Genomic DNA, 12,586 nt, shown 5'->3' with positions numbered 1-12,586 from the left:
TTTGCTCGCATATTGAGTGTAGCATTTTTACAGCATCGTCTTTTAAGATTTGAAATAGCTCAACTGGAATTCCTTCACCTCCACTAGCTTTTTTCTACTGATGCTTCCTAAGGCCCCCTGACTTTGCATTCCAGGATTTCTGGCTGTAAGTGAGTGATCACACCATCGTGGTTATCTGGGTCATGAAGATCTTTTTTGTCTAATTCTTCTGTGTTCTTTCCACCTCTTCTTAATATCTTCTGCTTCTGTTAGGTCCATACCATTTCTGTTCTTTATTGTGCCCATCTTTGCATGAAATTTTCTCTTGGCATCTCTAATTTTCTTGAAGAGATCTCTGTCTTTCCCATTCTGTTGTTTTCCTCTGTTTCTTTGCACTGATTACTTAGGAAGGCTTACTTATCTCTCCTTGCTGTTTGGAACTCTGCATTCAAATGGGTATGTTTTTCCTTTTCTCCTTTGCTTTTAGCTTCTCTTCTTTTTACAGCTATTTTTAAGGCCTGCTCAGACAACCATTTTGCCTTTTTGCATTTCTTATTCTTGGGGATGGTCTTGACCACTGCCTCCTGTACAGTGTCATGAACCTCCATCCATAGTTCTTCAGGCACTCTATCAGATCTAATCCCTTAAATCTATTTGTCATTTCTACTGTAAAATTGTAAGGGATTTGATTCAGGTCATACCTGAATGGTCTAGTGATTTTCCCTGCTTTCTTTAAGTCTGAATTTGGCAATGAGGAGTTCATGATCTGAGCCGCAGTCAGCTCCCGGTCTTGTTTTTGCTGACTGTGTAGAGCTTCTCCATCTTTGGCTGCAGATAATATAGTCAATCTGATTTCAGTATTGACCATCTGGTGATGTCCATGTATAGAGAATTCTCTTGTGTTGTTGGAAGAGGGTGTTTGCCATGACATTGTGTTCTTTGGCAAAACTCTGTTAACCTTTGCCCTGCTTCATTCCGTATTCCAAGGCCAAATTTGCCTGTTACTCCAGGTATTTCTTGATTTCCTACTATTGCATTCCAGTCACCTATAATGAAATGGACCTCTTTTTTGCGTGTTAGTTATAGAAGGTCTTGTAGGTCTTCATAGAACCATTCAACTTCAGCTTCTTCAGCATTACTGGTCAGGGCATAGACTTGGATTACTGTGATATTGAATGGTTTGCCTTGGAAATGAACAGAGATCATTCTGTTATTTTTGTGACTGCATCCAAGTACCGCATTCCAGACTGTTTTGTATACTATGATGGCTACTCCATTTCTCCTAAGGGATTCTTGTCCACAGTAGTAGATATCATGGTCATCTGAGTTAAATTCACCCATTGCAGTCCATTTGAGTTCACTGATACCTAAAATGTCGATGTTCACTCTTGCCATCTCCTGTTTGGCCACTTCCAATTTGCCTTGATTCATGGACCTAACATTCCCATTTCCTGTGTAATATTGTTCTTTACAGCATCGGATTTTACTTCCATTACCCACCACATCTGCAATTGGGTGTTGTTTTTGCTTTGGCTCCGTCCCTTCATTCTTTTTGGAATTATTTCTCCACTGATCTCCAGTAGAATATTTGGCACCTACCGACCTGAGGGGTTCATCTTTCAGTGTCCTATCTTCTTGCCTTTTCATACTGTTCATGGGGTTCTCAAGGCAAGAATACTGAAGTGTTTTGCCATTCCCTTCTCCAGTGGACCACGTTTTGTCAGAACTCTACACCATGACCCGTCCATCTTGGGAGGTCCTACACAGCATGGCTCATAGTTTCATTGAGTTAGACAAGGCTGTTACATATAACTTCTCACAAATTTCAATATGCCCTTTTGCTACTAAGCTGTTTTCTTGGTACTGTCTTATAGCTTTCACTCAAAACTAGATCATTCAGGACATATATTTTTTTATGGAATATAACAGGAATGAATTTTAATGTCTCCTTATATTAGGTTCCTATTGGTGTTCCAGTGAATGATAAGTATGTGATCAGTGGAAAACATGCTAATGAAACAAGGCTCAAGATAACCCAACTTTCAGAGGACGATCAGGGAACTTACTTGTGCCATGCAATATTCGAGTTAGGGGAGAGTGAAGGACACGTTAAACTCGTCGTGCTCAGCTATTTGGTTCCCCTTAAAGTATTTTGTGCAATAGCTGCTGAGGTTGTTCTCTTAGTGGCTGCTATTCTGCTTTTTGAAATGTATACTCAAAAGAAAAAGAAGCCCTCAGGTAAGATTTCTTTTTTTAGATAATATTCTCATGTTATGGCTTACTACATTACAGTGGCTTTAGAGTTTTGGGGAAAAAACCTAACTTGTGTTATTTGTAGTGGTATTTATGTTAATATCAGTGATAACTGTGAGCTAGGAGCTTATATTGATGGACTTCTTTTCTCAACTTCCTAAAAAGCTTAGTGTTAAAATATGCCTTTTGTCCCCCTTTCTTTGGTGTTACTGGTACCAACACACCAATTAAGTGATAACATGCTTTGGTACTAGAATATTAGAAAATTCTGTGGTAACTTAATAGAAAAGATCTCAAAGATAAACAATTATTCTTCCACTTAGATAACTCGTTTTTAAAAATGTATTATCAAACATTTTTGAATTCTCATAAAAGAGACATTGCCTGCCAGATCTGTTTTCATAGCCTGTTCCTAATGGTTTACAGACTGAGAAACCACTGGCCCCCTAGGAAAATTTATCTTGCATTCTGTATTTTTTCCTATTTTGTGCTATTTAGTAACTTCAATCATTACAAGTCAGTCAGTCCTGTTTTTGATGATCCCAGGCACTAGACGAGGCTTGATCAATTCTTGTCGGTTATACCTCAGCATGTACCCATGGACTGTCACCAGCCAGGTTCCTCTGTCTATGGCATTTTCCAGGCAAGAATACTGGAGCATATTGCCATTTCCTTTTCCTGGGGATCTTCCCCACCCAGGGACTGAACCCGTGTCTTCCGAGTCTCCTGCATTGCAGGTTGATTCCTTATGTGCTGAGCCATCAGGGAAGCCAATGTTTTGCTTGATCAAAGCAGCAAGTCAGGGGAGCAGGGAAGGAGTGGACATGACGGATGTGCAGCTGTCCCCTCTCGTTGCAGAGCAGCGTGGGCAGTCAGGGATGTAGAAGTCAGGGGAAAGTAGAATTGCGCATATATGTTCTACAAAAATAATAAACCAGCCTAACAGTTAAGTTCTTCTTTTGTTATACAGATGATGGGAAAGAATTTGAACAAGGTGAACAGCTGTAAGTATTATTTTTTATAGAATAATTTTCCCTTGAATAAAATACAGATAAATATGAAATTAAATAAAATGTTTGCAGTTAGAGAAAAAAGGTACAAGAGTATATTGTGTGTTATTTTCTGCACATGTCCATTTGTGGTGAAGAGTGGCATTTACTGTCTGCAACACCTCGCTGTACTTGTTTTCTCTTCAACAAAATGGGTTTAATGACATTACCACATAAGGTTTCAGGATTAAATGATTTTCTCTGTGTAAAAGTGCTTAGCATAAGCTTTGGTTATTGAATGCCTTCTATGCCTGAGCATCTATATTTCTTTAAAGTATCCATCACTGATTCTGATTCTCTGTCATGTTGAAAAGCATTGACCTAGGATTCTATTTGTTATTATTTTTCTGAGAACACAAATTGTGTCACTATTTCTTTTACAGCCCCCTTTGTTTAGAGTTGAGCTGAGCAGGAGGAGAACTAGAAAGAAAATGACCAGTGGTGTCATTTGGTTTGGTGACAGTGGGAGTTGTTGGTTCCACCATGCCAGGGAACTGAGAGCGGCGCCCAGCTCTGCTGGGCTGAGGGAATTGCCCAAAACTGGGTTTGAAGTTCAAGTAATAGAGCCAGGGTCTGGAAAATGAGACCAGAGTAAAGCAGCCAAAGGAAACCTAGGAAAAGGGAAGCCTGAGCAACTATTACCAACCCAAACGGACACTTGCAATTTATCTTTATCAGTCAAGACGAGCTCTGAGGTGTAAGCGCTATAACCACAGTTAAATAGCAAGACTAGAGCGGATGGTTGTCATGTGTATATTCATAGACATTTTTCAAATAGTTATTTTTACTAAGTTCACTCAAATCAACAGGACAAAGCTTCTAAAGTAAGGGCATAAAATAATTATATCAGGAGTTCCATAACCCCAGATAAGGAAAAAAAAATGTTAATCTTAGAATCAGACTTTTATGATTGAAAAGGATGTGAACCTCTTTCTGGAGAACTTGTTCATATTAATTTGAACATTTTATCTTTCTGGTTTGCATGTGCTGATTACCTTTCTTACACTTGGAATCATGAAAAACATGATGGTTATTCAGATATTTGAAACAATTATACCCTTGCCTGGATTCTTTTGTTCTCCCAGCTCAGCCTCCACAGTGTTCCCCTCCATTCCCCTGCAAGTCACATTTCTCATCTTTAGGTTTTGTTAGTATCTTTAGATTTAATTCAAGTATGAAGGGCACATGGACTCCTGTAGAGAAGCCTTTTAGCAATGCTTTTTTTAGAATTTTTAGTTTAGGAGATAAATTTGTCTTTAAAGAGAATAGTGTTTATCAATATATTTTGTATTTGATGCTTATATATGTGTTTAGATACCAGCTATTCACAGAATGAATGACTTTAAAATGACTTTTAAAAATAATTCTAAGAGTATAACAAGCTAGTCAGTTCAATGAAGAGCTCATTCATTTATCTGACCCACCAAGATATTTAATCCACACAATTTTACCTACAACTTCTTCTCCCAGTTTTGATGTAACTGATTATATGGTTCAATTTATTATCTGGTGAGACTAGTTTAACAAGCTCAAGCCTGCCCATAAGATCTAGAAGGGTATTAATTATGTACCCTTGTAACCTAGTTTAGTCTTTCTTGTCTTAAGAATCTGGAGCCCATGTTGTGGTCTTATTCTGATGCACTTTGAGGAGACAAAGAGCCATGCTTAACCTCTAATTCAGTGTATAAATATGTTGGATTATAGCACCTTTATCTATGTACTGGCTGACCTCCAGATTGGCTATTATCTTGATGGGTCAAAGCAACATACGTTAGGCCATATACTGAAACCTTCACTCATGCTTGGGGAAAAGCAATTCTCTCTGCATAAAATAAACAAGCCTTTGTCATTCATCTGTGGCATTGGTTCCTCTCCAAGCAATGGCATGCAAATAAAATCAACATTATGAGTAAAACACCATTTTTAGCAAGAATAAATCCTGTCTCTGTTGACCTCATATTTTAACTTGATGGCCATGATATAGATGGTGTACTGACTTAGTCTGATGCTGTGTAAACATATAGTAATTTTCTTTTTTGTTTTCTATACAGGAAATTGGATGACAGCAATGGTATAGAAAATAGTGGCCCTAGGCACAGAAAAAATGTAAGTTGCTTCCAAATGCTTCCCTTCTAAATAAAATGTAAAATTCAATATGCACAGCCTGTTAATCCATCTCCTTTTTTTTTAGTTTCATAAAAGACCTAGACATTCACTATGTGCTTGGATATTATAGGGGAATATACTCATTACACAATAAATAAATGGCATCCTTTTTCCACCAGAGAACATGTAACAACCAATCTAAAAGTGAATCAGTTGCATTGTAGATGTCTGTTTTTTCTTATGTCACCATAGGCCAAGTTATTTTATAACTTTTTATGTAGTCTTATTTTTTTCTCTCTCTATTTTTCTGGATTCTCCTATTTTATTCTCATATATTCCTATACATCTAGTCTGTGAATGAATCAATATTGGTTTATTTTCTTTACTGATGAGGATCACAATTTCCATATTTCATCATTTTTCTCTTGAGTAGGAACTGTTTGGTTTAGCAATTTTGGATCACCTCCTTCCAGAAATTTTTGCTTTGCTAAAATAATAATAAGTTGTTACAGAATAACCAGGATGTGCTAATTATGCTTCATTATGCTTTATGTAACTCAGGAATCCGTGGGCCAGTGAGTGACAAACATCATGTCAAGAGTCACAGGAAGATGTACAAAGAGTTTGCATTTCAGCTTTATTTCTGCTTCCTGTTAAGAACGTGTGATTTTTTACTTTTAAAAGGATGAAAAGTTTATGTAAAATGCTCAGTAGTAGCTTTGTAAATACTATATGCAATTTCAGATCTACAAATATATTTTCATTCTGTATTTTACACTAAAGCAAGGTAAATTGTATTAAGTATGTGCTATGAGCTATAACCCAGGATAATTAATTTCATTCCAGTCCTTAAGGGACACGCAGAATAGACACCAGCAAAACCAAACAGTACACAGAGTGAATGTCACTCTAGACCTGTTTATAACCAAAGAATTCATTAAAAACAAAGCTTTGCCATTTGTCTTAAAAAGGTTTTTTTCCCAGTCATGTTTACTAGGTGTAGAAGTGTTTGTAATAATTTCATGTAAAGTTCATTCTTCAGTCATATTGAAAAGAAGTGTCATCATGGGGAAATCAGCACTGTCTACCTTTGTTAATGGTGGTTACTGTGCAGTCACCACAAGGAAAACATACTTTTCCTATGAAAACATTGGTTGAAGGCAAAGAAATAAAACCGCACACTTGCCCATCTCCGTCTCCACAGAAGCAAGTTTCTCAGTCTCATTCCACTCATCTCCACTGTTTTCCCACATTAAGCTAAAGTGATTCTTAGACTTCCTAGAGAGCATTTTTTATTTTAAGCTGTGGGTTTTGGATTTCTTAAGTTACAGCTGTTGTTGATGTTGTAGGACTAAGGTTCACATAGACATGATGTCTCACTGCTATAGACATGCTTCTGTGTTTCATGGTGGTATCCATGGCTGGCTAAATATCTCAAAAAGCGTCGTTAGTGGTTTCTAATACTAATGTCTTTGTCTGAAATCAAGAAGTGTTAGAGTTGTTCTATGTTGTTGACAGTGCCTTAGGCTTTCTATTGTGTGTATAACTAAATTATTTTATAAAACTCAGTGTAACCAAGTTGATTGAAATCTGAATAGCCATGAAAGGTTGTCAGTGGCTTTGAATGGAATATTGGTATCATACAGCAGGATACTAGGTTAGGTTGAAGACAATATGTGAATCCTGCTGGGGGATCCTTGGTGCTTATGAGTCCGCTGTCCCCCAGCTCACAGTGCAGCAGGGATCAGAACAATTACAGGCAAAGAGGGAGGGTTTGGGATGGTGGTGAAGACCCACGGTCTTGGTGACAAAGGGGACTAATGCTTGAAAAAGAGAAGTTCAATTATTTGAAAAAAATACTTTACAGAAATTTGTATGATATTCTGGGTGAAAAAATTATAATAAAATTGAGATAGTGAAAAATTATGCTTTATATGGCATCTTAACTAATGTTAAATAGTATGAATAATACACATGAAGTGTGACTTGGAAGCTTCTCTGTTTGTTGCAGCACTGTGGGGCATAAAACGTGTGAACTACCCACAAAAGTTTTACTGAATAGACTACATCATTTAAGTAATGGCAGGTTTCATCATATTCTTGTCTCAGAGCCACGAGCCAGGCATTTGTTTTGGTTTAGTTAATTATTAATTTGACCAAATGATATTGGGTGGTATCTATATGATGGCACCCAAGCAGTTCACTTAGTTAATCTGAACAATTTGAATTCAATGAAAAATTAGTCAGACCCGCTTTTTGACTAAATCCAATTCAAATGCATTTGTGACTAGATATATACAAATCCCCATACAATTTGTAGCTCGTATGCAGTATGTACTCTTCTATTTTACTACCATTATTTAGACTAAAATGGTTCTCAGGCAGAAAAATTGCTGTCCCAATGTAAAATAATCTGAAATATTTATGTAGTAGATTGAAATTTTAAGTGTCAGTGTTTGCTATTTTTCCTAGCAAAGAAAATTAAGTTCAGTAACTTTAAGCAGAAAAGGTACTCAGGAAATTAAAGGAAATTAAAGTTGAATTTTGACTTTTCAGAGTCTCTCTGGGGAACCTCCAGAAAATTATTTCACCACTGTTAGGTTAAAAAATGGAATGCTTCCATTAAGTAACCTCATGGTTAACATCATGAATGGATTAACTAAAAATGACCAATTGTAAATTGACTAAAAATACAGAGCAAGCAGAAAAGCTGAAGTAGGAAAATTACGCCACGTTTATATATATTAGACACCTTGGGAATTCTCTTCATCTTTCCAGCTAACAGTTTTGCTGCATATTAAGTAGATTTAATGATGTCTTAAATTCCCAGATATTTTCATATTCAGTTTATGCTCTAATGTAAATCTTCACTTTGTAGTCTTTTTCTCTCTTTTTTTTTTTTCTTAGCATCCAGTTACCCAGGCCAAGACCTAATAAAGTTCACTGTGCCATTTTCTTTTCCTCTATTAACTAATATTTATTAGTCATGAATCTCTGTTCCTTTGTCCTCTTTAACAGCTCATCAATCCACTCATTGCCTCCCCTACCTCCATGCTCACCAGCTGCAACAGCTAAGGTCTTGATTTTCCTACATCAGCCTCATCTACTGTTAATCCATTTTTTGCATTGCTTTGTGTGTGTGTGTGTGCACTTAATTGCTCGGTCATGTCCAACTCTTTGCAACGCCATGGACTGTAGCCTACCAGGCTCCTATGTCCATGGGATTTTCCAGGCAAGAATACTGGAGTGGGTTGCCATTTCCTTCTCCAGAGGATCTTTCCACCTCAGGGATTGAACCCACATCTCCTGCCTTGGCAGGCAGGTTCTTTACCACTGAACCACCTGAGATGCCCCTTTAGCATTGATGCCAGGCCATATTTCTAAAACACAAATCTCACTATGGAGCATAATGTGCCAGTTCTCATGACAGACCTCTTTAGGCTCCCCTTTGCCATATCTTAATGCTGCAGTTTTCCAAGTCACTAATCTTTCTTCACTGTCTTGATTTAGCCTTGACAAAGAGAGAGTCTATCCAGAGTGCTGCCCACTGTGTGCCTCCCTTTGATGAACTCAAGTTTAGCCTTCAAGACTTGAATCTGATGTTACTTCCTGGCAGATCCCTCATTCCCAGTTGACTCTGTACCATCATATGTGCTCAAATAACTCCACATTTTTTGTGCTTATTTACCTGTATTATACATATGCTTTTATGTGTCTCCTTCCTGGATTCTGATTTTATTTGCTTGTCCCATACCTACCACAGAGAAGGTACATTGTAGATGTCATGGGTGTGTAGTGAATGGATAAATGTATAGGTGAAAATAAAATTTTATAAATTTATACTTATTTTTAGAAGTCCAGGTTCAATGCATGATACTGGATGCTTGGGGCTGGTGCACTGGGACGACCCAGAGGGATGGTATGGGGAGGGAGGAGGGTGGAGGGTTCAGGATGGGGAACACATGTATACCTGTGGCGGATTCATTTCTATATATGGCAAAACCAATACAATATTGTAAAGGTAAAAAATAAAATTAAATTAAAAAAAAAAAGAAGAAGAATCTAAATTGTGACATCAGAAGTGAAACAAAATATTTTAACAGAGATAAACCAGTCCTTTGTAACTTCAGTGTTTGCTTCCACTTCTTTGAAAAACAGTAGCAATATAATAAAAACTTCTGTCGAATTTTAATAATGTGTAATAATCTAATGAGCAAAAAGAGTTGTGACTCCTAAACTATTATACAGGGTATGTTGCTTTCAACTTATCTAAATTCCCATTGTCCTTTATCTTTTATTAGCAGTACAAATGTTAACCTTATTTTTCTCCTTTATTTCAGTATGGTAATGTGTTGACTTTATATATATGTAAAGAATTTTAGCAATTGTAGTTCTCTGCATGGCACTGTAGATATTAGTGTCCACTCCACTAACTTTCTCATTCCTCCTCCCTGCCAATACCTCATAGTACCTTAGAATATCTCAGAATCCAATTCAAAACTTTATCTTAAATATATTTTTTAGAAAGCTTTCATTGTTTAGTTTTGGTCCCTGTAAGTTTATCTTTACTTTGGTCTCTGTAAGTTTGTATTTGATAATCAGATACATAAAAAAAGAAATGTCAGTTCTGCTCACATACTCCCTGGATTTTCATCTTTGAGGCATTGAAGTAGATTTATGCAAAATTATTTACTGAATCTACTTCTTTATAGAAAATGAATCTTCTCTAATGGAACAAGTTTTGCAATGAATTAGGTACTTCCGATTAACATTTTTAGGTGGGAGCAAGTTCAAAAGTGTGTGTTCTAGTATTAATTAAAAGGCACACTGACCTATTATAGCTTTCTCTGAATTAATATTTATTGAATGAATGAAAAATAGATGAATGACTCAATTATTTTGGAATCTTAAATTGTATATATGTATATTATCTACTTTGATTTTGATTAACTGAATTTATCTTCTCTAGCAGAGATATAAAGAAAACTGGAACTCTCTGTGTATTTCTTTCACATGATATTTAGGAATATATTTACAGTATATCTGGAAGGTCAGTTACATGTGCAGCTTATGAACTGATTTCTTTATTGATGGTATATCGTATTGTTAAATAGTAATGACTCACATTTGTTGAGTGCTTGGCATGTGACAGGTACTGCGCTAAATACTTTGAAATGTTTTATCTCATTTAATTTCCACATCATCTTATGCTATAGAAACTATTACATATTGTGTTATACATGAGGAAACAAGCTTGAGAGATTAAGTATTTGGAGCTGGGAATTGAAATCCAAGGAGTTCTCCGTAATGAGTCTAGGTTAAACAACTATGGTGAACACCTTTGGCCTTCTACTAAGGAGAGTCTTAGAAAAATCAGGCTATTATCTATAAACTGTCTTTTTTTAAAAAAAATTTGACTCCTTTAGATGGTTAGTTATATAATAAGTTCCATAATTTTATTCTTAAGGCTTATAGAACCTATGCTGTGGCATATTTATGCTATCCCTGCAGTGGTGCTAAGGAATCAATATATTTTTGCTTGTTTGGAGTCTTTATTTTTTTCCCTAATTTTACTTCTCAATAACTAGTGTGACCATAAAATTTATCATCCAAACAATGAGAATGAAAGAAAGTTCTATTTATAATTTTATAAGGACAAATGGAAAACAGATGGTAAGTCACATTTTTACCTGTAGGTAGGAGCAAAGAATTGAATGGATAATCTAGCCTAGGCACAGCAGTAACATCTTAAGTCTGAATAATAAACACTTGGAAATTCACCTTCAGGGAAAGAACTATCCTTAGTAAATGCCAGGTGAGATGCCTATGAGACAATTTAGTAATCTTAAAGATTTATTACTTTTCAGCAGTACTGTAAATGTATCAGCATTCAAAAATGTGATTCACAAGTTGTAAGAGAAGCTAGGAAGCAAAGTTGTATTTTTGATGGCCTGTGAAATGAACTGGACAATTCTTTGGATTTGCTTATCTTCATGATTAATGTGTCATAATGATAATATCCATATGATTCTCAATAAGTCAGGAATGCCTGATTATGCCTTTATAATAAAATTTATTTTTGAAATCAGTGAAGCTCACTCATGACTAATATTGTCAAAATTACTTTTGATCATGTGATTAACCTATAACACCTATTTCTTCATTTCTCATGTCCCAAATGGGAGAAAGCTAGTGAAATTTGTTTATGGTATTGGTTAAAGTCCTTGTATTATTTGGTGTGTTATCTATTATGTTTAAGCACTTTTATTCATAAAAATTGATTCTGCTATTTAATTTGTAATTTACTTCAGAATATAATTAGCACAAATTATTTTTTAAAGATTATTTGATAAACAAATGAAAATATTAGACTTAATAGTATTTGTAATTAACTGTAATGGTACATAATGCTACAAAAATATCACACAGTATGATTACGTGAACTGCTTTTGTGTCTTTTAAGATAGAAATTTGCCCATAAATTTTACTAAAAAAAAAAAAACCAAGCACCGTGGATTTATTACAACATATTTTCAAATAATTGTGGTTTTCTTTTTTTAACATGTATGTCTAAATTCTCACTAACGCCATTCTGCATTATGTAAACAGTACAGAAAATGTTTGTATTAGAATGTTTAAAGTTTTTTTGTTGTGTTAACTCAAAGGATATGCCTAATATGTAATTAAATTCAATAAAATGTACTCTGGATTAAAAATTTAAGCATTATAGAATGTATTTTAAATTTTTAATTATTTAAATGTGAATTTAAAGGCACTAGATAATAGAAAACACTGACTTTTTAAATTATACACACAGGAGATTCAAGTCTTGTAAAACAATTCATCCTTCCCAAGCCCAGCAAAAAAAAGTGTACCTACAGCTGGGAATCTGTATTTTAACACATCAAATAGGAAGTTGGAAAGGAATTTTCAAAACATAACAAGATATATTTAGAAATAAAAAAGACAACAGTGGCCTTGACATAAACGGACATTTAAATGAAATTAATGTATAGGACATATTTGTTTGTCCTGCACAAATTTTTTTTTCAACATTGCAGTGTCATTTTCAATTGATTTTGGTAAAACTGGTTACAAAATATTTCAAAATTTGTAATCTACAAAAATGTCTACTGCTACAAAAGAGAATCAATATTCCAAATAGAGCATTTTAACAGTCAAGGCAAAAAGAAAAACTC

The 12,586-nt window shown here is 35.3% G+C and overlaps 1 protein-coding gene across 5 annotated transcripts in view; it reads left to right on the top strand.

The window, feature by feature from the left end:
• EMB (embigin) overlaps positions 1-12,108 on the top strand; it is a 67,083-nt gene extending 54,975 nt beyond the window's left edge. For 4 of the 5 annotated variants that reach the window (XM_070357469.1, XM_070357468.1, XM_070357471.1 and 1 more), the window contains 4 exons: positions 1,938-2,217; positions 3,203-3,236; positions 5,333-5,387; positions 5,949-12,108. In XM_070357469.1, coding sequence (XP_070213570.1) covers positions 1,938-2,217; positions 3,203-3,236; positions 5,333-5,387; positions 5,949-5,966 — 387 coding nt within the window. In that variant the 3' untranslated portion in view covers positions 5,967-12,108. The remainder of the gene's footprint in view (positions 1-1,937; positions 2,218-3,202; positions 3,237-5,332; positions 5,388-5,948) is intronic. The other variant, XM_070357470.1, reaches the window with a different exon arrangement.
• The last annotated feature ends 478 nt before the right edge of the window (positions 12,109-12,586 follow it).

This window comes from Bos mutus, chromosome 20 (genome assembly GCF_027580195.1).
Source record: "Bos mutus isolate GX-2022 chromosome 20, NWIPB_WYAK_1.1, whole genome shotgun sequence".
NCBI lineage: Eukaryota > Metazoa > Chordata > Mammalia > Artiodactyla > Bovidae > Bos > Bos mutus.
Note: the sequence above shows the minus strand (reverse complement) of the source record. Positions and strands in the feature narration are given on the sequence as shown.